This window comes from Aplysia californica, unplaced genomic scaffold (assembly GCF_000002075.1).
Source record: "Aplysia californica isolate F4 #8 unplaced genomic scaffold, AplCal3.0 scaffold00088, whole genome shotgun sequence".
NCBI lineage: Eukaryota > Metazoa > Mollusca > Gastropoda > Aplysiida > Aplysiidae > Aplysia > Aplysia californica.
The window spans coordinates 646,475-671,224 of NW_004797358.1; the positions used below are offsets into that span (position 1 = coordinate 646,475).

The 24,750-nt window shown below is 37.2% G+C and overlaps 1 protein-coding gene across 1 annotated transcript in view; it reads left to right on the forward strand.

The window, feature by feature from the left end:
- Nucleotides 1-24,750, forward strand: part of LOC101854936 — a gene marked incomplete at both ends in the record, with an annotated part of 275,129 nt that overhangs the window by 144,349 nt on the left and 106,030 nt on the right. Inside the window, 23 exon segments of the mRNA XM_013080473.1 lie at nt 2,538-2,552; nt 2,866-3,001; nt 3,570-3,763; nt 4,195-4,278; nt 4,769-4,876; nt 6,296-6,403; nt 6,736-6,919; nt 7,368-7,505; nt 7,806-7,923; nt 8,316-8,370; nt 8,976-9,088; nt 9,399-9,454; nt 9,822-10,033; nt 10,325-10,426; nt 11,303-11,449; nt 11,984-12,133; nt 13,795-13,951; nt 15,531-15,650; nt 18,165-18,267; nt 19,758-19,815; nt 20,820-20,935; nt 22,145-22,200; nt 24,297-24,508. Of these exon segments, the coding sequence (XP_012935927.1) occupies nt 2,538-2,552; nt 2,866-3,001; nt 3,570-3,763; nt 4,195-4,278; nt 4,769-4,876; nt 6,296-6,403; nt 6,736-6,919; nt 7,368-7,505; nt 7,806-7,923; nt 8,316-8,370; nt 8,976-9,088; nt 9,399-9,454; nt 9,822-10,033; nt 10,325-10,426; nt 11,303-11,449; nt 11,984-12,133; nt 13,795-13,951; nt 15,531-15,650; nt 18,165-18,267; nt 19,758-19,815; nt 20,820-20,935; nt 22,145-22,200; nt 24,297-24,508 (2,742 nt within the window).

The following is a 24,750-nucleotide window of genomic DNA, read 5'->3' on the forward strand; positions in this document are numbered from 1 at the left end:
CCCTCTTTGTAGGTAAAGAGTTAAACGTCATGTTTTTGTTTTGGTATATAGTAATGTTTGTACTTACTAGTAGCCTCTATGTGAGAAGAGTTGGGAATAAAACGAAAAGACCATGTAGGATGCACAAAGATTGGAGAAAATACAAATTGGTAGAAGCAACCAGCCGGCTGTGTTAGGAAGACACATGGAAATAGTACCATAGTACAAATACAACGCTGGAGTAAGTTAAGTTCATAAAGAGGTTACCAGGCTATTATGGGCTTTGTATGACTGGTGGTAAATGTTTGACAGTTCTATCCACACAGATTACATTATATAGGTGGTTGGATTCTGTGAGTGAGAGAGTGAAAAATGTTCAAATCTTGACTCCATGTGCTCGTTTTTTAAAGGATTAATCTTATTTGTGCATGAGAGGTAAGAGAGCTTTCATCTATAATATTCCAACAAAGAAAGATACAGAAAGTCATTCTTACCATCATCCATCAAACCTCTTCTGTCATAATCATCTTTTTATAAGTATTTATTTGACCTTAGAGCATTCATCAGAATACCATTGAGTTACAATCAGAATACTGAGTATGTAACTAGCTTAACATTATTATTGTTTATATTACTGTTCATTTATGTTATGCAATTGACTGTTAGCCAATTTGTGAGTGTAAGCATACTGCATGTGTGTGCATGTTTGTATGTGTGTGTGTGGATGTGTATGGGTGTGTGTGTGTGTTTGTGCGTGTACGTCTAGGCAGTCATAAAAACAGGCCACCTGCACGCGACTGACCTAGATTCCTTGTGGGCTGGCACACCCGTGTAGTAGGCCCACTACCTAGTAGATTCTTAGTTAGTGATAAGCCTACGCAGCGTGCGGCGGGCAGTTTGAATTGCTGTTTGCTCATGCTTTGACATTGGATTATTTCTGCCTAATGCAGTTTGCTTTTCAAGTCATCTGGATTATGTGAATATTTTCTACATCATTTTGTGTGTTGAGGAACAGAAGTGATGACTAATTAATTAATTAAGATTGACCAACAGTTTTGAGATCGCAAATTTGAAGTGTTGTTTGGCTGTACTGCAGGCCTACTGTTCATTTTCAGTCGTTCTTCTTCGCCATGGTACTGAATGCCTGGATTCTTTTAGTTGAGGCCTAGTGCAGTTTTTTTTTTCAAATCATCTGGATTGTGTGAATATCAAATATCTCTTCCATCAGTGTACGTGTTTAGATTAAACCTACAGTGAAGTTTTGACTGTGCAAATTAAATTCAGATCTGTCTAAAATCCATGTCTACACAGTAGAGGCCCCTCTCCTGATCCGCACACTCTTCACTGACTTAGAGCCTGTCTATGCAAATAACCACTAAAAACTAACTCTCCATCCTAACCCTAGATCTACATTTAGATCTAGATTAGTTTGTAACACAAAAAATAAGCTAAAAGGACCATGTAGATATAAATCTATATCTAGTCTCTGAGCGTCTAGGGGCCCACCCTTGTTAGGGAAAAGTATACGGATCATAATTATGAGGGAGCTCCTTTGAGTTTTTCCCGACCTGCATTGTATATTATATTAATATCTGCTGTTCTTTCACTGCGCTTACATGCTTCTCTTCTAGGCCTATTTATTGCTTTCATCATGTGTGGTTATGACTCTGTTGGACTGTGACTGACACTTTCAAAATTTACTGAAGGAATAAGAGCAACAATGGGAAGAAAATGCTGAATTGGTGGATGCAAAACTGGCTATGACAGTCAGAAAGGTGCAGAAAAAGTGACCTTGTATGGATTTCCTTCGGATGAAACAGAATGTCGGGCATGGATTGCTAGCTAACCAAACATTTTATCCTATGAAAAGGTGTCAAAATAAAAAAACATATCAGTGTGTGCCCTCCATTTCCCTCAGCATGTGCCTTTGGTTCGTCGTGGAAGTAAGCTCGTTCCTACCGTCCTTCCATCCATTTTCCTAAATGGTTTGCTCATTCTTTCTGACTCTGCTGTCGTTCTTTTGTACTCCTTTCTTCATTCTCTTGTGAATCAATTTCCTTCTTGCGCTGAAATGACCTCATTGTTTTTAAAGTGCCGTAAATCTCTAACTCAACTCAGTCAACTTTCTGTCTTTCCATCGTTTTTGTCTGTCAAGAATAATTTTTTACTTTTCCGTTTGTTTGAACCCAAACACAGGAAGCTAAACCATTGAGAGAGAGAGAGAGAGAGAGAGAGAGAGAGAGAGAGAGAGAGAGAGAGAGAGAGACCGCCTAGCCGTGGTCATTGTAATCATTATTATCATTACAAAGGTCACTGCTTGCTGTGGGCCGAAGCCTGAGTGGCCGGTGTGCCAGGGTCGAAGCTTGAGCGGCCGGTGTGCCAGCCCACAAGCAAGGTGTGTAGGTCTTGGGCTGCATGTGCTGCCTGTTTTATGATCGCCTAGATGTATGTGTATGTGTACGTGGTGAAACACCAAACCAATGTGCCAGGATCTAGACAATAAAGATGTATCTTATCTACTTCAATGAAGTATGTTTTGTTTTTTCTCTTTTTCATAGCTTGGAAAACCTCAGGTGAGTATTGGGCCCTGATGTTGCAAACTTGTTTGTTTTTATCTGTTGTGTGTCTGTGCTATAATTGAAAGACAAAATAAAATCAGGATATCTTCATGTGACGACATTTTGTTTATTCTGTGAACAGCATTACTCAAGATGTTCAAAATCTTTTGAGATGCAAAAAGGCTAATAATCTTCTTCTTTTGTTAATTTTAAATTACAATTAATGACAAAAAAAGGAAAATGACAAAGGGTGTGAGTCTGACGCCATAGTTTCTTGTTGCTGGTAGATAACATGACATGACTGGTGTTTTCAACCTTTGTTTCACAGTGTTCCTGAGGTTTGAGATAGACAAAGACTTTGATGCCAGTGACAGCTGGGCTGTGGAGGTGGCTGTGAGAGCCAACGTTTCGGAGCTTCTTGAATCTTTGAACTCGGAGTACCACGTTGCGGTCGTCCATGTGCTGTAAGTCTGGGAAAAAAGATTAATCCAGATGACTGTGCCTTACTTTTGTGTGTTCAATGTAAATCTGGTAAAGAGAAGCCTGATTGTCAGAGGGTTCTGTGAAAAAACAGGGAGCAAGAAAAATGCACGGAGGAGGTTGGAGCTGGAGATGAGAGACTGGTTGAGAAAAGAGAGGATACTGGGAGACTCATAAGATACATGGCACATCCACTGAGATTCTATAGCGGACTTTGATTTGTTGTGTAACTTTGCTGTTGTTGTTATCGATCCAGGTTGTGTAACTTTGCTAAATAAACTGGTTTGTTCCTTTCCTGTAACAATGATTTCCTGTATAGTTAGTTTTTTTTCTTGATAATTCTTGGGCAGAAGAAGAAATTGGGCAAGGTAATATCAAGGTGATGGGTGAAGGTGTGCAGGTGTGCTGGGTTTATATGTTGCTGTTTGACGTTTGTGAAAATGAATAAGAGTAGATAAAAAAGGCTGCTTGTGTTTTGTTCGTGTTTTCCAAATATTGATTTTGAAACTTGTGAGTTTGACTTACACTATGTTTGTGATTGGCCTCCTACAGACCAGGGAGCACTGTAGTCATCATTCGGGTGGATACAGACGCTGACTGGGTGCAGTATCTGCTAGAGGGATACATCTACAGGTTGTTTCTGGAGCAGCCAGGTTCTATCTCAGTGGATGACACAGCATACTCGGTTGTGTCTTTGAAGATGTATGAAGATGAAAACGATGCCGTGATGGACCAGGGAGCATTGAGTAAGTTTGTGGACATAGTTTTCTGATGAGACTGAAATGAAATGGGCTTGTTAAGAACATAGCTATGGTATAAATCAAAACTACATTGAAGCCAAAAATTATAAAAATGGACTAAAACAAGACTTTTGGGTAGACTGAAATTGAGATTCTGTCCTACTGTGTTTCTTCAACCCACAGAGCAAGTGGTTTTGACAGGCAAGGCATGTTTCCGTGCTAGACGGGCAGTTGTATTGTCCATTAGACAACCATGACAGTTTTGACACGTTAAAGACAAAGAGAAGTCATCCTTGGGATTTAGAAATTACAATGATGAATTTGTGATTTGTCTGGGATTTCCAGGCTCATCCTTGAAGATAACTGTGTGAGTAGCAAATGAAAAAGTTGACAATGCATATAGTGCAGAGTAATTGTCAACTACCTTTCCATTCCAGAACTACACAGTATTTGCTACATGGGTTTTGAATGTCCAGAAGGTTCCAGGTGTGTGGCAACTAACTCTCTTCCCATATGTGAAGGTAAGAGAAAAGGGTAAACTTGATCACTCATTTCATCTTTAATTCATTAATGCATTTATACATGGATTCATCTCAGCATATTTCTACAAAGTGTAGCTGTCTGAAAAGTGCCTTCAGTATGTCTGTGTCCATTTTATGCTTCCCTACTTGAATTATGCCTTTCTTCCTTCTTTTATTAATTTTTACATGTACTTCTCATATTCTCCATTTCACTTTATCTTTTTATCATAATACCTGGGATATTTGATAAAGAAATAATTGAACAGAAATTGTTTTCATGTCCCTTAATCTTTTAGATGAAAGAAGTCAATTTGTACCCTATTATTTACAAAACAATGGCTTTTCCAACCCCCCATCCCCCAATCTCCTTTATTGTTAAAAGTAAAGTGACGATGTTAAAAGAGGGTCCCCAAAAAAACATGAAAATGTGTGTAGATGTGCAATAATTGTTGATGAAAGCCATGACTTTGCTGAATGCCTGTTTCCTCAGTCCCATGTGACTATGGAGAGTTCCGTGAGAGGGACGCAGGCTGTGAGATGTGTCCTAACGGAACCACGACACTGGTACCAGAAGCAATATCTCAACACATGTGTGTCAGTGAGTAATTTTCCGTGTAGGCCCTACTCTTGTGGTTTGTTTGTTGAAGTGGAAAGTTCTGCTAGATTCAGACTCAGCTTCTAAATACATATACCTCTACTTATGCTTCTAAGTGCTCTTGTCTAACAGTTCTGTTTTTGCCTTGCAACAAAGGAAAATAGTGCAAATGTGTCACGATGTGATGGAATCAATCGCTCTTAAATTTTTAGTCATATGGAGTTATTGGTATCATCTTAGAACTTGTTCATTTGTCTTCTTTTTTGTTGGAAAAGTTTTTCCTATTTGTCTTTAATAGAAGACGAGATACTTTGGATTAAGTGAGGTGGGGATAATCTGGGTTCTGAGGTAATATTAAGGAGAAAATGACCGCCAAAGTTTGGTGACTTCCTTAGTTTTAGAGTCTTTGGAATTGAAAAGTTACATTTTTGTGCCTCTAATTCTTTCCGGGCGTAGTTTTCTGGGGGGTCTAGACGTAAATAACTTATAGCTCGATTGGCTACACAGGTGATGTACAAAATAACTTTATATGAGTAAAAACCATCACTCAAAACGTAACGTATGATATATCAAATTGAAGGAAATTGAATGAGGAATACATTCCAACCTGAAACAAGGGTTAATTTTGAACATAAGTTTGCATTACAAGTGTTACAAATAGCGATGGTGATGAGAAAAATAAATTTTGACTGAAACAATTATGTTCACCTAGCATGTGAAAGCAAATCAGCATAGCTATCATATCATATACAGGCCAAGAGCATAATCCATACATTTCTGTATGCACAGCTTTTTATTTGAAAGCAATATTCCAATTTTTGTTTAAGTTATGATATTTATACTGAGTCTGATTACATCGTTTTGTTGATGCAAGACCGCAAGAACTAATTCACTCGTTTTTCCCCCAACCCACACTTTGACAAAGTGAAACTAGATGTTTTCGTTTCCAAAATCCTTTCCAAGTTTTCAATAACAATAAAAAGTAATTATGAATGATGGATCATGTTAAAACGAAACAATACTGAGGCACCTATCACAGCCGATATATCGGCGATATGTCCGCAAGGGATGTGAACTCGCTCCGATATATCGGCGATACGTCCGGAAAGAGTTAATCACTGTCTTTCGGTTAAACCCACACTGAAATGTGTTTTGAAATACACATGAAAGGTGTTAAGCCAAAACTAACAAAAATTCAAATGAATTGCCAAACAGGCGGAACAATGCCGGTATTTTCGATTTCATTATTTTGAGGAGGGCTTAATTGCAACACAATGCATCACAAATGTTAAATTGCTCCTGACTTAGAAAACCAGAAAGACATGTTATTTTTTGCTGTGCAGGACTGGATGGAATCATACGTGCTGTTAGGAAGAAGAGGCATAGATAAGTTCTGATTGTTTTCATGTCTTGTGTCTTCAGGCAACTGTTCATCAGGCCAGGTGTTGAGTCTGGAAACTTTAGAGTGTCAAGACTGCCCAGATGGTTTCTACCCAGACTCTGATCCTCCTGTGTGCTTTGTCAACTCCAGTAAGTTCCAAGGCAGTGAATGTTTCCTGAGACTGAGAAATAGACAAAGTAGCCATGACAGTTGTGTAGAACCTGTGTTCCTGTCTTTGGGATTGCATAGATAGCATTCCTCCCCATAGTGCTAGTGCATAGCTGGCTTTATTTCTTCCTCTTACTTCAATAGTACAATACAATTACTGATCAGCATTGAACCTTGTGCCTGATGAAGGAGAGTGGTTTTATTTGATTCTAAAATCTGCTTTTGACAATTAATTAGGTTGTATGTGGGGATGATGATGATGAAAATTTTGGATGAACTACTTGATGGCTGAATGGTTTCCTTGCTCTGACAGCGCTACCTGTTGAGAATCGCAGGATGGACATCCACATGACAGTAACAGTTGTGACCAACAGATGTGATGCAGAAAACACAGACTTCAGCAAAGCCAATGTCACTCGTGGGCTCAAAGACATGGCCAGAGGACTGATCTCTGCAAGATTTTATACAGCACAGGATTTGTCAAGAACTGTGTACCTGTGAGTTTCCAGATTTATTTAATTAAGAGAAGTAATTTTTCTGGTCTTGTTCTGTTTTTGGCAAGTTGGTGTAGTGTGTTTGAAGTAGGTGTGCGCGACATCTTACATTTTCTTGTATTGTTTCTGATTGCACACAAAAGCTGGTATGATTACAGAATTAATGCATTTTCTTACTAGCCCTAATTTCTTGGAATGAGATGAAGTTTCCAAATCTGACAGCTTTTTGTGATAGAAGTCCAGTATATGATTAACACTTTTCAATATTTGCTACAGTTAGGAACGTTTTTATTCCTTACATTTGAATTTTGAATCAGTAAGAGGACAAGGTGCAAAGAAGACTTGTTTATTGGAAGTAGAAGAGTAGCATTTTAAAATGTGTCTTTGCAAGTGGGTTTTTTTGTGTCCGTCCCTACTAAGTAAGTCATTTGTACAATGTGATTCCCCACAGTGGTCTGTGTGAGCCAGAGTGTGTGAACATTCTCTCTGGCCCTCTGAATGAGAAGGAAGTGTGTGTCCCAGACTGTGGAGGGACTACCCCCTGTGACCGTTTCCTGAGCAAAGTCAGTGTACAAGTCTACAATGCCTGGTGAGAAGTGAACCTTGTGCCGGTTTTAGTGTCAATTGACAGTTTCTTGTTTTCTATGAGATGACTGCTGTAAACCAAAACTTTTCTGTTTATATGTGGTAGTATATGTTATTTTTTAAATTGGTTTTCCTCTTTCTGTGATGTGATTTTGTTTTGAAAGTATATTTTCCTATTACTATTAGGTGATTGTGCTGACTACCAATAATTCTGTCCTTGTTGTTAGGAAGTGGTATTGCAACAGGACAAACATTTTTGTGAATTAGTATGCAGAGAGTTAATAGTGTGGGTTTTTTCTGGCAGGGAGCTGGCACAGTTGCTGACAGCATCAAGACATAACCGTAGCAGTGTTGATGTCCTTCTGGAACACTTTTATGACCTGACCCCACTCTACAAAATTGCCTACTCTGGTCCAGAATATGTAAGTAAAATAGCAGAGATGTGCATCTGCCATTTGTGTTCTCACATAGAAACTATAGGATATGACTAAGTTTTCTGTGAGCATTGGAAATGTTAAGGTCAGTGTGAAAGATTGTAGCTTTTTCATTGACAAAAGTATTATGATTGTTAGGGGGAATGTTTCTTTAAAGACATGATTGGATGTTTGAAATATTGGGTGTAATGTGGCCTGTCAGATGGAGAATACATATGTTAGTTTCTTGTAGAGGAAAGATGGAAAAAGGATAATATTATATAAAGGGTCCTTTATTTACATTGTACTGTATGGATGTGTATTGTATAACATGGAAGGGTTGTTTACCTTTTAAAATCTTCATGGATGTAATGTTTCTGATTTTCTCCCCCTATACACAGGACGGATTTGACGTGCATTTTGAATTTCCCATCAAACCTGAGGTGAAATTTGTTGGTAAGTTTTTGATGACTGTTGACATTGGACTAGCTGGCAGAAAAAGTAATGTTAAGTTTTGCTTCTAGAAGTTCATGAAGTATTTTGCCTATTGACTTTTCTACTATAGTGGTCAGCAGTATGATGGGAATTATGAAATCAGTATGAGTTGCTAGAATTAAGTGTTCATTGCTTTGTCTTTACGGTTGAATTCCTTTAACTGTAGTCAGGAGTGTTGGTCATCTTGAATTGGTCCTGTAGAATATAATGATGGTGTTCAGAGTACAGGTTTGTGAATGTTCTTGCTGTGAGGATTAACAGCACCCACTGTATGCAAACTTTCCTGGGGTATGCCCTTGGCTCATGAGGTGAAGTGGACACCAGGAAATTTGAAGTAAAAATGAAAATAGTTTTTGTGCAAAATGTTTTCCCTTAGCAAGTTATCCTGTAAACATAGCCAGTGTTACTGGATATACATTAGTGTGTGTCTTAATAGATGTTAAGAGTTTAGACTAAAAAAAGACAAAATATCTCAATGTTGAATTGTGGGTTCTCCTAAAAGAAAACAGTCTTGAATGTAGAGGTATAGAAGTGCCTAATGATGTATCCCTGATTTCTGGTGACAGACTACGAGGCGCGGCTGGTGTTCTTCAGCGTGGTCCTTGACAAACCTTTCAGTGATATCCGGTATCAGTGGAGTGACAGTGCCTTCAAACTTGGAGAAAGAATGGGCGAGCTGGTAGGTGAAACTTTGGATTGATCAAATATAAGAATGTGCTAACCTGTGGTTTAGGAGAGAAAATGAGTTATCTGAGGATTGAGTGAAGTGCTAGGTGACACTTTCGTTTGGAAATAGAATGGGCAAAGTCTAAATTTTCATTTTGAGAAAGCATAATAGGGCAGTGGGATTGTAAAAAGCCTGGGCGGATTGGTGGGTGTGGAGGAAGGATGTCTCAAGGGACCCGAAGCTTCTTCGAGGTGATGTGATTTGAAGCCCAGATAATTAACACAACTGGTCTGTTAAATAATTGCATTGTTCTTTCTTACAGGCTGCAGAAGAATTTGGAGATTTGGGCTATCTTTATGGAAAACTAGATCAGATCAGGTAAGTTTTGGTTCCTTTAAGGAGAATATTTCAGGTATATACAACACATTTGATTTTGGTGAACAGACAACAGAATAGTAATGTCTTTGAATCATAAGTCAGGTTAACAAGCTGTGTTCTTTGCACTCAAAGGTTCAACGTCTTTGAATTGAGTACATACAGTACCCCATTTTAGTTTCCATGACGTGGAATTTGGCCAAGATTTTGCTCCTAGCATAAGTGATTAGCCATGGGCTGTTATGTGGAGACCAATGTACTTTCAAGTTTGCAATTTCTTATTTTTGTGAGTCACCTGTCATAGCATAAATACTGTAATCAAAACTGCTGTTTTCTTTTTTGCATCTTTTTACTTTGTGACTATTTGCAGCGATCATTATGATGAAAACAGTGGGGAGACCTACATCATGGTGAATTCTACAGGCGTATTTAAGAATTCTGTGAACAAGACAGTGCTAGAAGCCATAGCGGTAAGAATGCTTAAGGCTCATATCTCCTGGGATGGCCAGTTTGGAGAGTTCCAGTTCAGAGGCGGACTTGGCCTTTTCCGGACAGCAGAGGATCGTTGGAATGGAGTGCAAGGTGAGTGTTGTGGCAGCTTACTACTTAAATCAACTTCTAATGTGAATACAGCCAGACTAATGTTGTAAACACAAATGGAACTCTTGTTTGTTTGAAAAGTAATGCTACCTGGAATGACAGTGAACTTGCTTACCGAGAATAGAGATAACTTCCATGAGACTGATTTCTTTCTTCTCAAGAGTGCATTCTCTTTGCTGTAATTATAGAAATATTCTCGTGTGTAAGGTGGAACTGTGGATTAGTTTATTGTTGTTGAAGTGTCATTGCTTGCTACAAAACTTTTGTTCTCAGCTGTCAGTTGGTGTGATGTCGTGGAGAGTGTGGGCGTGCCACGCCATTGTGGGAAAGAGTTCACCTGTACAGAGAAGACCGTGTTCAGGAATTGTAGTGGAGGTTTGTGCTTTTCCCTTGTAGGTAGCCATGTTTTAAATGGTGGTGAAAGACTGACAGCTATATAGGTGTCATTTAAAAAAGTGTCGCTCCAGATAAGCTGCACCGTGCTTTGTTTTCATTGGGGATCAAAGCCAGGATATCTGAGATGGACAGCACAATGAAAGCAGATTAAGCCAGTGTATATATATAGGAATGAAAAGGAGGTACTGCTGATTATATAACTGAAATGCTGATTTTTGATTATATGGATAGTTGGATCTAGGGGGTGAGTTAAAGAAAGGAGATTTAGTGAATAAGTGAGGCAAAACATTTCAGATATTAGCTTTGTGTGCTAATTTCTTCTTCAACTATTCTTGGTTTTTTTCACAAGAGGTAAAAAGAACTTTCTTGTACTATAATGAAAGTGTTTTGCTTTTCTCTCCCGTTTTTTGTTTTTTGTTTTGTTTTTTTGGTGGTTGTTTTGGGTTGTTTTTGTTTTGTTTTGTTTTTTATTGGGGAGGGGTGAGAAACAAAGAACATTGGCGTGAAGATTACATGAAAGTTTAATTCTAGTAATAAATTACCTTTTAGACTTTTGGTCCTTTTTGTCTATTGACCATGCAGTGGATTCTTGCATCGGCAGAAGTTGATAGCCCTGGGCAGTGAGGCAATGCCATGAAAAAAGCATATATTTTTTGTGGGTGTGGATGAGAGACGTACCGGGAAGGTGGCTTGGGAACCAAGAGGTGCAGCTGCTGCTCCAAAATTTTGAACCTGCTTCTTTATTGTACCATGATATTAAAATAAATTTATTAACTCCTCCACTAACTCGTTTGTATGGCATCATGAAAAGTTTTCATTTCAGAAGTCACTTTTTTAATTGGATTTTTCCCTCAGATTTGTGCCCCATTGGACAAAACAATGACATTGGTGAGTGTGTCTCTTGTCCCATTGAACAATACACTGATGATGGTCAGTGTGTACCTTGCCCTGAAGGCTACACCACCCTCACAGAGATGGCTCTCTCAGCTGATGAATGTATTGGTATGCTTATTATTTCTTATATTTATAGCTCCATTGGTACTGGGATAAAAAGAAAAATATATATAAATTCTACTTGATAACAATTTACAAATGTCTTAATAAAAATATATTTATGCAGCATTGACTTCATAGCTTTAGTCTTCTGCCTGTTGAACCATTGAGGTTCTGAAAGTTTTTGTTGGATTGAATGACAAAATATTCATTTTTAAGTCATCTGGGTTTCATGCTGATTACAGTTGAGGATTCTCAAACTTGGTGAGCTAGGTTTCCTTGTGTTGAACAATATTTCATTGTAACCTCATTTTGCTGTTACTTTCTTTACATGTTAGTTTTGGTTTTCTTTTGACATGTTATATAATAACTCATTGTGTGGTGTTCTGAGTATAGAATTGATTCTGGTTGCATGTGTGTGTGTTTGTGTACATTTGTGTGAGCAAAAACTCAACACGTGTTTTGGTGTGGGTTTGTGCAATGGGAGCATTTGTACCAAAAAATCTGCCAGATCTGATTTGATGTATGCTGTGTTTCCCTCAGTCAAGTGCAAGGCAGGGACAGGTTTCTCTTGGCTCAGTATGAGTTGTGAGAAGTGCGTGGCTCCCCAGTACAACAACGGCTCGGACAAAGTGTGTTATTTCTGCCCATATACTACCAACTTGTCATATGCATGTGACAACAGCGATCCTGGTAATTTTTATACTCCAAATTTCTCTCACTTTATCTATATTGTTTCCATTTTCTCAAAGTACCAAACAGCTGCATCATATATCATGGGGATTCTTTTCCTTTCCTAAATCCATCCTGTTTAGCTGGACATTGTTCTTTGTCCCTTTGTCTGTCTCTGCTTCTCAAATTTCAATATCACTTTCTTCCTAGCAGACTGTTGAGTTTTGAGAATTTTTAGCAAGATGATTTGTCAGACATCTGATAGACATCAGTATATTGATGGGGATGATCAAATGATGAAAAAAAAGAGGCAGCTGGCTAGGTTTTGTGTGGGATTTTTATGTATAGGTAATGTAAATATTCAATCCCAAAGCACAACATATATGCAAATAAAACTTGGTCATGATACCATTAAAGAATATTTTTTTTTAAACCATATTTGTAACAGAAAAACCTTGAAAGAAATTGTTGATTAGAACACTGACAGTGACAACGTTGTCAGTAAACATAGTTATACTAGCACTTGGTCAGGTTGTGTGGAAGATCCAATTGAAATTTGACATCAGATTTATCCACAGTATCACTTGCATAATTGTAAGATTACAGTTGAAATTTTCATAGTTTGCTACTCATTATTGAGGAGAAAAGTGGGAGAAAAGTGGTTATCTTAAACATTTGAACATATTGGACTTTGTCTTTGTAATATGTAAGGCATCATAGTGAAATCAGGCATTCGTCAAAATAATGTACTTGAAGAAATCTTCCTTTTTTCAGCCAGTTTGGAAATTTTTCTCAATTTTTTTTTGGCTTAACACCTTGTATGTCCTTTCAAAAATTCATTTATTTGTGGATTTAGTGAAAAAATAATGATTAAAGGCCTGAAAAATGCAAATTTGCAGTTTCCTAGGACTCTTGAGCTTTGGAAGTTACCAAACTTAGGCGGCTTTTTCTCTAAAATTTTTCTTCTGAAATCAGGCGACCCCACCTCCTTCTATCACAGATATCTCAACTTCTATTCAAGAAAAATGGATATTTTTTAATCGAAAGCATGGCAAATGAACAAGCTTTAAGATGATACCGATAACTCCTTATTCCCCAAAATTGACAAGCGCCAGATTCCACAGCGCCGAGACACATATATATTTTTTAAGACCTCAAGGTAGGAAATGGTAAGTGATTGTTTGTACAGGTGATTTTCTTGGACAAGTGAAGGTTAGAATAGGTTCTGCTGTATCTGGTAAAAATCTATTCCACTCTATGTGAACACACTATAGAGAACTGTCATCATTCCATGGAAACGAATAACAGTTACAATTGTGGGAGAATAAAATGATAACCTTACCTTTCCCTTGCTGCGAGTAAACATTTATCACTCCAACCCATGTGTCACATCACACCATCCTATCAAATCCATGTACTAGCTATTAAAAAACAGGGATATGGTTTATATATAGGGACAAATGAGAAAAGGTAATCAGCTGGGGTGGCATAGTTTGAACCTCACGGTGTTACATCATTACCTCTTTTGACTGGAGAAGTAGGGAGATGTGGACAACACAACAACGATGAAGAGAAGGGGAGGGGGATGTCAAAAGTTATCTGCTAACATGTGCACACTTTCTTTACTTTGAGACATTATGATTACCCTTAGGGTGGCTTAATTGTTCTTCTTGGTTTTCCAGTGCGCAGTGACAACACATCATTCCTAGACATCTCAATAAGTGTGAACCTCACCCTGACATCTTGCGACATGTTGAAAATGATGCCAGATGTGAGTCCAGAGGAAGTTATCAACGGGATGATGCAATACGTAACCAGGACACTCAACGGAGGTTCAAGGTAATATTGTTATCTTTAATTTACATGCTATTCAACTCTACTATCTTTTGGAGCTTAGACAATTTGGTAACTATTGCATACAGCTTTTAAGAACATAATGAAGGTGACATAATGTTGCATCAATTGTATAACACTGACTTACGAGAAGGATAAAAGTTGCCTCTGATGGATTGAAAAAAAAAATGTGAAGTAATTGTTTCCTCTTCATCCTCTCCTTCCTCTTTTTTTTACCTTTTTTCCTTTTTCTCCTACTCCATGCAAGAGTTGGAACTTTTTGCAGATTATGTACAGACTGTGAGTTTTTCATCTCTCAATGAAATCAGTCTTTTTACTCAGATTGCCAGTTTACTCATAGAACATTTTTCTCAGCTTTCAGATCAGTAAATAATTTTTTTGAAATCTGTTCAGTGTGTCCAAACTTGACTTTCTTTGCAAAAAATGGCATCACTTATTCAGTGTTAACAGCTATATCTTCATCAAAATGAAACGTATTGGTTGCTGTGTGTTATAACATATTACAATTTTTATACCAATTGTTTTTGTAATCTGAGCTATAAGTTTCTAGAACAATCTTTGCCTCAAATTTTCAATAGTCTGTCTTATATATATTTCTCTTATCTTATTTTTTTTCTGGCTTCCAGTCTAATTATTTTTGTCATTGTCTACAGGATTTTATTCACAATGATAGATATCTCAAATGACTTTGACAACACGTCATTTTGGTGGCAGGCACATATTTTTTACTTTCAGGCTCATGGAGAATAATAAACATTACGGCTTGTTAGGTGCATGCAGCTGTCATTCAATAAAATTTGCAGCTCTGTCGATGGTCTAATATCGATTAGAGCTTGGTCAAGATGATCTACTCTTCTTCTAACTACACTATTCCAGCCAAAGCAACTGCAAACTGAGTTCACAATACTGTTGTTGTAACATTTATGCTTTCATCCTTCTATTAGGACACCTCATCCTGTTGCATGTTCATTCATACTGCGAGCCTGGTGCGAACCTGTTATGTGGTGTTTTATTAATTAAGCTCCATATTATATATACAAGGATGGTGGATAGGCAGCGGTGTCCATGAACGGATGTACTCTGTGTGTATTCTCTACAGGACCAATGACCATGAATATGGTCCCATGGTTGACACCCCCCCGCCCCCCCTCCCCCTTTATGTACTTAGGTAGACTTCATGTCCCTCTAGTTTGTCAGTTAATAATGACGGTACAGGTAACATCTGTATCATCGGTCAGTTGTTGCTATGTACTAAGCAAAAAGAATTTTGAAAATGTTTATTATTGTAGTTTCTTAATCTGTGGTATAGATTCTAGATCTAGTTTGCATTTGCTCAAGAATTATTTTAGCAAAATTCAAATTCAAATTAATTTTTTTTAAAGAGGAAAAATACATAATATTGATACAATTTTGTCAAATGTTTCTCTCTCCTGAAAAACTTTGCTTTCTCTGTGCCGTACATTTTAACAGCAGGCTGATGATATGTTGATATGTTTGTATTTATGAGCAATTTTATACCAATACCCTATTAAGTTTTCTTTTTTAATGTGTGGCCCTGTTACAGAGGTCTATGCCAACCAGAGGGAGAATGCAACAACATCCAAACTGTCCTGGGTAATGACTACTGTTCCGATATTGGTGATCGCGTACTTGTTCCACTCAACATTCACTTGTTCAATGTATGGTAAGTGAAATTTATTGAAACCTGCCTGATACTGAGGATCAGAAAAGCACATGTTATGTGAGTCATCATGGTGAAATCAGGCACTCGTCAAAATGATGAAATCAAAGAAATTAGCATTTTTCTGGCTGTTGAGTAATTTTTATTTTTAACATTTTTTTTAGCTCAACACCTTTTACATCCAATTAAAAACACATTTGTGAGTGGATTTTACTGAAAAACATTGATTGAAGGCACAAACCATGTAAATTTTCATTTTCCAAGGACTGTCAAGCTATGGAAATTACCCAATTTTGGCAGCCATTTTCTTGCCAATTTTACCTCTGAAACCAGGCAACCCTGACCTCCTTCCATTGCAAATATCTCGACTTTAATTCAACATAAATGGATATTTTTTGTCTTTTTTGTCTTTAGGCCTTTCCCAAAGAGGAGATATTTACATGTTAGTATGCATAGTAGAATTGTTAATAGGCTGACTTATTAATGTCATGCTCATACTGTGCCGAAACAACATAAGGGGAACTGCTGTTTTTTCTTTCCTCATCCTTACTATCGTTGTTTTTCCTCTACTTCTTTTGCCTGTTTGTCACTCTCTTGTGACCTGCTATTTTTGGGGTGCCTTAATAGTCGAAGCAGACTATGTGCTGTTGAGGCTAGAGAGATGAGCAGAGTAAGCCTGATTCCCCGTTTGGACTTCTCTGTTGACATCCACCCTTTAGCGCTCATATGACCTTATACAGTTCCGAGCGCCGTAAAACCTTACTTTGAAAATAATTATTTTTTTTAGGATATTTTTTTTCACCAAATGAAAGGCAAATGAACAGGCTTTAAGATCATACCAGTAACCCCGTATGTCCAAAGATTGACTACGCCTGATTCCACTGCATTGTCGCCCAGATATGTCGCAGTGTGTTTGAATCAGGCACTGGTCCATTCTTTTGTTTGTTTTAGTGGAGGTTTTACGGCGCTCACAGCTGCATAAGGTCATATGAGCGCCAGAAGATTATAAGAGGTGTTACAAGAGAGTAACAAAGATAAAAAAGAAGGAGGTGGAGATAAGGATGATAGATGTTTGATAGGAAAGAAGAAGCAAACCTCACCAGAGTACCTGCCAACCACCCACGGTCCATTCTTTGGCATATAGAATTATTGCTGTCAAATTAAAGACTGTCGGGGTTTTTTTTAACTTGGTGAAAAAAGGGTTGATTTATCTTGCCTAGAATTGGAGATATATGTGGTTTAAGAAAGCAGGGGTTAACTGATGATACTGGTAAAATTAGCAAATGGCCACTAAAGTTTGGTGGCTGGTAAAACTGAATACTTGTATGCAGTCTACAAAATAATATATTTTTGCCTGTAAACCACATTTATCTGTAGAATTCACCTTAAAATATGCTCTTTAATGGATGGAGAAGGTTTCAGTGCAAAAAAAAAATTATTATTCAGTAGAGATCGCCCAACAGTAAAAAAAAAAATATTGATTTAACTCCATTCCCTAAAATTTGATTAACAGCCAATTCCACTGCAATGACTCACATATATCTTCAAGTGTTTACTGCTCTATATTGAAAAAAATGAAAAGTGGTATTTTCAAACGTCATGCCTTTGTCTTTTATGTAATGTTTTACCATAAAGAACCTGCCTCTCCTGTGGATGCAACATTTTTGTGTGTTAAAAATATATCGTTTGATTCCATGAATAACAGCATATATCTACAGTATGTACCAGAGGTACCAAACTGTATGAGAGATTTTCAAGATTTTGATAATTTTATTGGATGCTTCGTGCATATATGTTAATTGTAGAGATGAACTTGCTACTCCTCTATATAACTCTGCCAGTGAATACTTTTGCAGGTTGTTTTTTTTCCAAACGATTTATGAAAAAATCACCAGTAGGTAAACAATCTTTAAATGTCGAGAAGGCATTTCCGTATGTTCCTCATGTCTTATGACACTTTTTAACACTTTTTCAAAACACAATTAAGCATGTTACCAGACATGTTTGTAAAGGTTGATCTCTCCTTGATAGAGAGGGATCAGGTCTTAGAGCTCATGGACTTTGGCACTCACAATTTGTATTGCTTAGTCAGTGAAACATCAACAAGAACCTTTATTATCTTTACTTATATTGGAACAGTGTATAGCCTGTTATTACTCTTTCCAACCTGCTTTATTTTGGACATTCTATATTTCTTGGTTTTACAGGTAAAACTTTCCATTTTTACCAGCCTTTAATATTTTTTGTCTTATGTTTCTGTTTGGAACAAGGGAACTTTGTGTCAGTGCAAAAAGGTTAAATATTGATTTTAAACATTCTTATTCACCTTACTGAGAAAATGCAAGTTCATCCTCAAATACCATAAAAATTGTTGCCTACATTGACTACATTGACTATATTGACTTTAGTCTTAAAATTTGTTTCTTAAGATCAATATTTTGATTTGTTTTGATTATGAGGTAATATGTTAACTCCCACAGAACTGTCCCTAATTGCCATTTCATTTTCACATTTCAGGGAAGAAGTTGTATTACGTGATGGAAGAAGCCAGCATGCAGTGGAGGTGTTTTTGCAAACTTTAGCAAACATGCCTAAGTTTGCATATTATAATCCATCAATGGTAAGTTGGTTCAGGGCAAATTGGGAAACAATTCTAGGACTCAACTAAATCGAAATTAACAGTGGTCTGATTCCATTTTTGCTCATTTTGGGAAAAACACCGCAACACGGAGAAGGCTGTACATTTTTCAGCGCAATAATGGTCCAAACCCTTTACCTTCTATTATGTCATTTGATATTCTATCACTGGAGATAGCCTTCCATTTGATTCTCAAAGGAGCTCGCCATGGAAACTTAGATTTTGTCAAAATTGAAAAAGCGACAGGCACTTTTGTCGCTGTATTTTTAAATTTAAGAGCATAGCTACTCATGGTTTAGCTTGTTCATTGCTGATACAGACAATTCAGATAGTCATCGAATCTCTGACAACTGACACAGTCGGCAAGCTATTCAAATGTACTGAAAACAGAGCAAAATTTGGCAGGAGTGTACCTCTACATTATTTTTTTTTTCATGTTTTCTTCAACATTTAAATTTTGACTTTTGACAAAATATTTATTGAATACATACAACAGGTACCTCAGATTAGGAAACTGAAGTAAAAAAAATTTTCAGCACAGTACATCTCAACAGATTACAAACGACAGATTGATCTGTATATTAGTATTGGAGGAAAGGAAAAACCTTTCCTACTGAATCGAGTTCATTCATTAGTGTATAAAGTTGAAGTCTTTCTATTCTATTCTTGTATACTTACTGTGACTGTTGTTTAAAGTCATAAAAAAATCTGCAAATCCCCAACATATCCATTTTGAATACAATAAAACTTTATGTTCATTGTGAAAATAATTCATTTCTTCTCTGTTTGGTGTTTATTTTATGCAAATAGGTTTAATAGGAGCAGACTTAAAGGGAATTTTATGGTTCTACAATATTGAATGACAATATCGGTTGTGGGCAAAGGTGGAATAACCTACAACTAACAGTAAATGACTTATAATACTGGAAACCAGGTGATGATCACCCTTCTGTTTAGAATAGAAGTAGATACCTGGCTACCATGAAACTGTTGGTTTTGAAACTTACCCTGCAAACTTGTGCTTAAAGTTACTTACTTGCTAACTTTCTGGGTTGTAGAATAGGCATCATTGTAGGCAGCACAATTGCCATAGCTGCTCCTCCCTCCTCTCCAGGATCCATGAAAGGGTCTGTTTGCTGATCGTGACAGTTATCAGCTGGTTTGATATTCTTCTGGCTTTTCCACATAGATTGCTGTCACTCTCCTCCCCTCTTGAGACACGTAAAATTTGACTTGTTGACTTTAATCCTTATCCTTCCAAGAGCAGTTCTTGCCAGCTTTATGTGTTGTTTTGGGAAGGGGGTGAGGGGGGTGGATTGCTTTACTTTTAAAATAACACATTCTGTTTGTAGTAGCACTGACAAAATCCTACAAAAGCAAAAAGATGAGATTCATTAGACATTGTTGGTAAATTGTCCTACATTTTCAACTTCTCTATATCTTTCATTTATAATTAAAACCTTTTCTTTCAGGTGGCTTATGAACCAGTGTTTTCCTTACCTACAATTTCGGTTGATATCCGTCATTCAGGTAATGTGTACAATACCCTTTGTACCGATTATTTAGAGATTATCATGTCATGTAATAACAATGCAACCTATCAAAGAGAACAATTAGTGAAAGGGGAATATGGAGTGTCAGAAGGACAGAGATAGACAGACAGACAGGGAAAGAGATAGACAGAATCCTAGGCAGAGAGACAAGTTAGCAAATGGACAGACACAGAAAGAGAAGAAGTGACCGACCGCCAATTAATGATTGGACAGACAGAGAGAGAGAGAGAGAGAGAGAGAGAGAGAGAGAGAGAGAGAGAGAGAGATAAAAGGTCATTGGGGCACCACCTACACACCTATCTTTCAATGGTCTTAACTTCTAGTTGTTATATAATTCCACTGCATAATTTTGGGTCCACTCTTTGGCATCATCTTCTTTCATTTGGTCTTCCTATTTGAATTTTAACTTTTTTGTCCTTTTTGAATTGTAATTTTTTATCGTAATGTCAAAACAGAATACAAAACGTATATAGCAGTTGGAAGAAAGTGATCTCTGTTGCTGACCATTAAATGTCAAGGTCAATTTTCTATGTTGGTGTTGTGTTTTTCATGGTATGAACACCTTAATTTATGAGGAAAACATGACAGTGACTAAAAAGTAATGATCATGCAAAGTTAACATATTGATATAAACAGAAATTGCTTTGTTTTTAAATCCTTCATACCTGGTGCATATAGGAAATCGAATTCATTTGATTCAGTCAGGACCAGTGAGATTTTCTTTCTTGGAGAGGCAAAAGTTGCCATTTTAGCACAGCACAACTGATTTGATTTGCAACCCTGTAAAACGAACACATCTAATTTAATGGAATTCGATCGAATTATGGTGAAATGGCCGGTTTTGTCCCATCCATGAAGGAAATATGGCTAGCCCAGATTTAAATTGGTGAATCCAATATGCAGTGTCACTGGGAATTAGTTTTATTAGTATCTCTGTTCTGATCATATGTCTGTAACATATCTGATAATTTTGCGGAACAGTTGGAGAGGCAAGACGTCTGTGGGTCACTGTGAATCTGAATGTCTCGTTTGAGAAATTCTACACCGACCTTGAAGACAGAAGGACGAGGGAGCTGATTGAAAATATGGGGAGAGCGGTATGGATTATAACTTCACATTTGAAAGGCTGCTTTTCTATCTCAGTTTCTTTGACCCGCTACTTTGAATTGATATTCTGCATATCTAGAGAGTTTATCTTATTCAGTCAAAGCTGAAAACTAGGAAGAAAGCTGCAGGATAAATAATGTACTATGTTTCACAGGGAAAGCAAAGAAGTGTAAATATGACTTCTCGTAATATTTTCTGAGGCAAAAGAAACACGAGCATTTGAAATATGTACAAAACACATTAAACTCAACAAAGGTTTGAAACTTAAATGTATCCTGTCAATAGGTGGGTGTTATAGTGTAGTTTTAGAGCCACTATGTTAATTCTGTGACCTTGACCTTTGGACAGGAAGTTAGTACTGTGTGTGACTTCCATTGGCTGCAATAACTGCCCTGCATGTTCAACCCATAGATAAGAGTGTTAATTTGTTAACTCTAGAACTATACACCTACCTGGCCGATGGCTGTGGCCAATTGATAAGTTGTCTGTTTCTGTGGTTGCAGCTGGTTGAGTTGCCTCTGGATAGCATCCCAAACATGCTTAGTGGCACCTTTAAGTCAGGTGAACGAGCCAGATGAGGCGAACAATTGGTGTTGTTCTGCTCCAAGAACTGCTGTGTTACAGGGGCAGTAAGAGGTCTTGTATTGTCTTGCTGAGAAAAAAAGTTTGGATGTCATTTAGTTTAGTAAGAGTTTTACAGCACTGTCTGTTCGGATGTCTGTGGAAAAAGGGTGCCACAAGAGGCTAAAGAACGTGTGCAATATAGCACTGAGCTGTGACCTCAATTCTTTGTCCATGACCCACATTCTGGAAGAAGTCTGGTCCAATTATGCTTTGATTAAAGGCAATGGTTCCCCAAAACATGCTTTCCCCTCTCCTTAGATGATGGCATCAGCATAGCATGTCAGGTATGTGCTCCTCACACGAATGTGCCTATTTGCCAGATTAGTGCAGAATATGCTCAACTATGAAATTTTAAAGGTTTTTTTTGGCCTCTTACCATACAATAAGAGTGCCTTTTATGTTAACTTTTAAGTCAGGATGAGTGTCCTATATCCTTATGTATAAGAGAAATATTGTCGGCACATAGTTTCATGGCCAGGCTGGTCTTTTACTATGACACATTGATATTTCCTAGACATTTGCATTATTTATTAATGAGCAAACCAATCAAGGAGGACTTTACTTCTACTTTTCAGGCTACACAAAAGTTTTCCCACTTGGGTCTTATTTATCCAGAATTCCATGGCATGGGGTAAGCATACCAAGTTTTATCAGAAATTAATCATGTGTTATAATGCAGTGGAAACAGGCTTTCATCAATTTTTAGGCATATGGAGTTATTGGCATCATCTTAACTCATTCGCTACGCCGAGCCGTGGGGGGCGGCGCGGCTAATGTGTCGTCAGTTCGCTAAGCTGCCCCCGGCGGCTCAAGACCCGATCTTTATTTTACCTCAGATTCTATTCCAATCCACATATCCAGGTTTAAATAAAGTTCATAATATAATGTTGACTTCCGGGTCAAGCATTTCCACTGAAAATCGGAAATTTAGATTCAGTTTTGAAAGGCGATTTCGTAGTTTATTCGACTTTGTTTTATCGAGATGCCAAAATTATAGCCCGGACACCAGTCTTAGTAATTTTACAAAACCATATCTATCATTATTTTGCCCACTTAAGAAATGTAGGACTCTTTTGTATAATATTGATACGATTGGACTCATTGCCAATGCACTGTTATTGAGAAATTAATATTTTTGAGTGCTATATCTAGATCTAGGTCTAGATCTAAATTGTCAAAATATTTTTTTCTCCCCAAAATCACTACTTTTTGATGAAATTACACAAAAAGTGCCACTCAAGACATGTATAGGTTTATTCCAAATGCAATTATGAATAATTCCATATAAGAAACGAGTGGGTTTTTTCTGTTTGTTATCGTTTTTCAAGATTATAAATTTTTATTTTTTTTCAATATCGGATGTTATGATCCAAATGTACAAATATTATGGAATGTATGTAGATAACTGCAAACTTTTCAATATTTTCCTCTTCTATATTCATTTATGGTTATTTTGATGTATCATTTGACTAGGTGCAAACATATTTTTTAAGTTTCACCAAAGATTATTAATTTTTTATTTTCAAATTTTATCTGCATCCAATCAAAATTGTGTTGTATAATCGCCTCTTTCAGGAACCAAAGTTGAAAAATACATAAACAAACATTACAGATGTATTCTACAAACCATACTGAAAATGTTGGTATGTAATATGTTGATATTTATTTGAATTTGTGGCCCCAAAGACCTTAACCTTTTAACTGCCCACTAGTCATCATCTCTTTCGCCCTCCCGAAAAAAAATTTGTCCACAAGCCGAAAATAATACGTAGCGAATGAGTTAAGGTTTGTTCATTTGTCTTGCTTTCGGTGAAAATATTATCCGTCTGTCTGCAATAGAAGTCTAGATTATGCGGATTTAAAGAAGTGGTTTTAGAGGTAAAATTAGAGAGAAAGTGGCCACCAAAGTTTCGTGACTTTAAAAGCTTGAGAGTCCTTGGAAACTGTAGGTTTACATTTTTTGTGCCTTAAATCAGCGTCTTTCAGTAAAAGCTACACATCAATGTGTTTTAGATGGACATAAAGGTGTTGAGCCAAAAAATAAAAATTTGATAAAAATTGCCTAACAGAAAGAAAGATAACGTTTTCTTCGATTTCATTATTTTTACGGGTGCTTGATTTCACCATGATGCCTCACAATTGGAGCAGTTTAAGATTTCAAGCAGTTCACTATTTTCTCATTGTTTTATATTTTGTGTGAAATCGCTCTGTTGAAATAATATTGCCTTTTTTGTTACAAGGTTGCCTAGTGGTTAAGGTACTATAATACAAATGAGATGTGGCCGTGATACAAGCTGGCTTCTAAAAGCATTAACTGATCAACTGAGGAAGAAACTTACCTACCTTCTACCTAATACTGATCCTAGACCCAGCTTTGCCCGAGGGGATCCAGTCCAGTACCATCCTCGGGAATATGCAAAGGCCTACTCAAGCATCACATATATAGTGGACATTTGACTAGATGTGCCTTTACCTAACACTTTATTGGTGACTTGTGTACTCTGTTGTAGCTCGTGGGAGAGAGAGGGAGGGATGGGGGGAGAGAAACTTGCTTTGTGAGAATTATCCTCAGTAGCTAGGAATCTGTTTGATTGTGTCCTTGTTTTATTAAAAATTTGTTTTTAAGTACCAGTCCAAATAAAATATGCAAATCTTTCCTAAAATTCCTTTTGAAGACGAAACTGCACTTATGGTTTTCGTAATTCATGGATCTTATTTACTCTGCAGATCATATGAAGAGAATGATCAGTCATATGTCTCATTCCACGCAAGCCTCTTTTTCTGGACCACTGTAAATGACTCAATAATCCAGGGAGTAGCATCTGAAGCTTTGAAAGCCCATTCCATGAACGGAGGAAGGTTTGGAGATTCTGGATATTCCTTCATCGGACCTGTTTACTTGTACCTCACTGAGGAGGACCAAAGCTCTAAGTCACCTGGTACAGCCTTAGTTAGTGGACTCTGCCAAAATCTTCTGCCTTTTGGTGTCTGAAAATTAACGCTTATATAGTATATGGCTTGATTGATTACAGCTGTAACAAAAACCCCGCTGGTCCTTGTAATTTAAGACCAAACTGTATGTTTTAGCTTGGATGATCCATTTCTACTCAGTTTGATCTTTATTTTATGTAACTAGGTTAAACAGGAGTGAAATTATTGGAAAGTTTTGTAATGCTGAAAA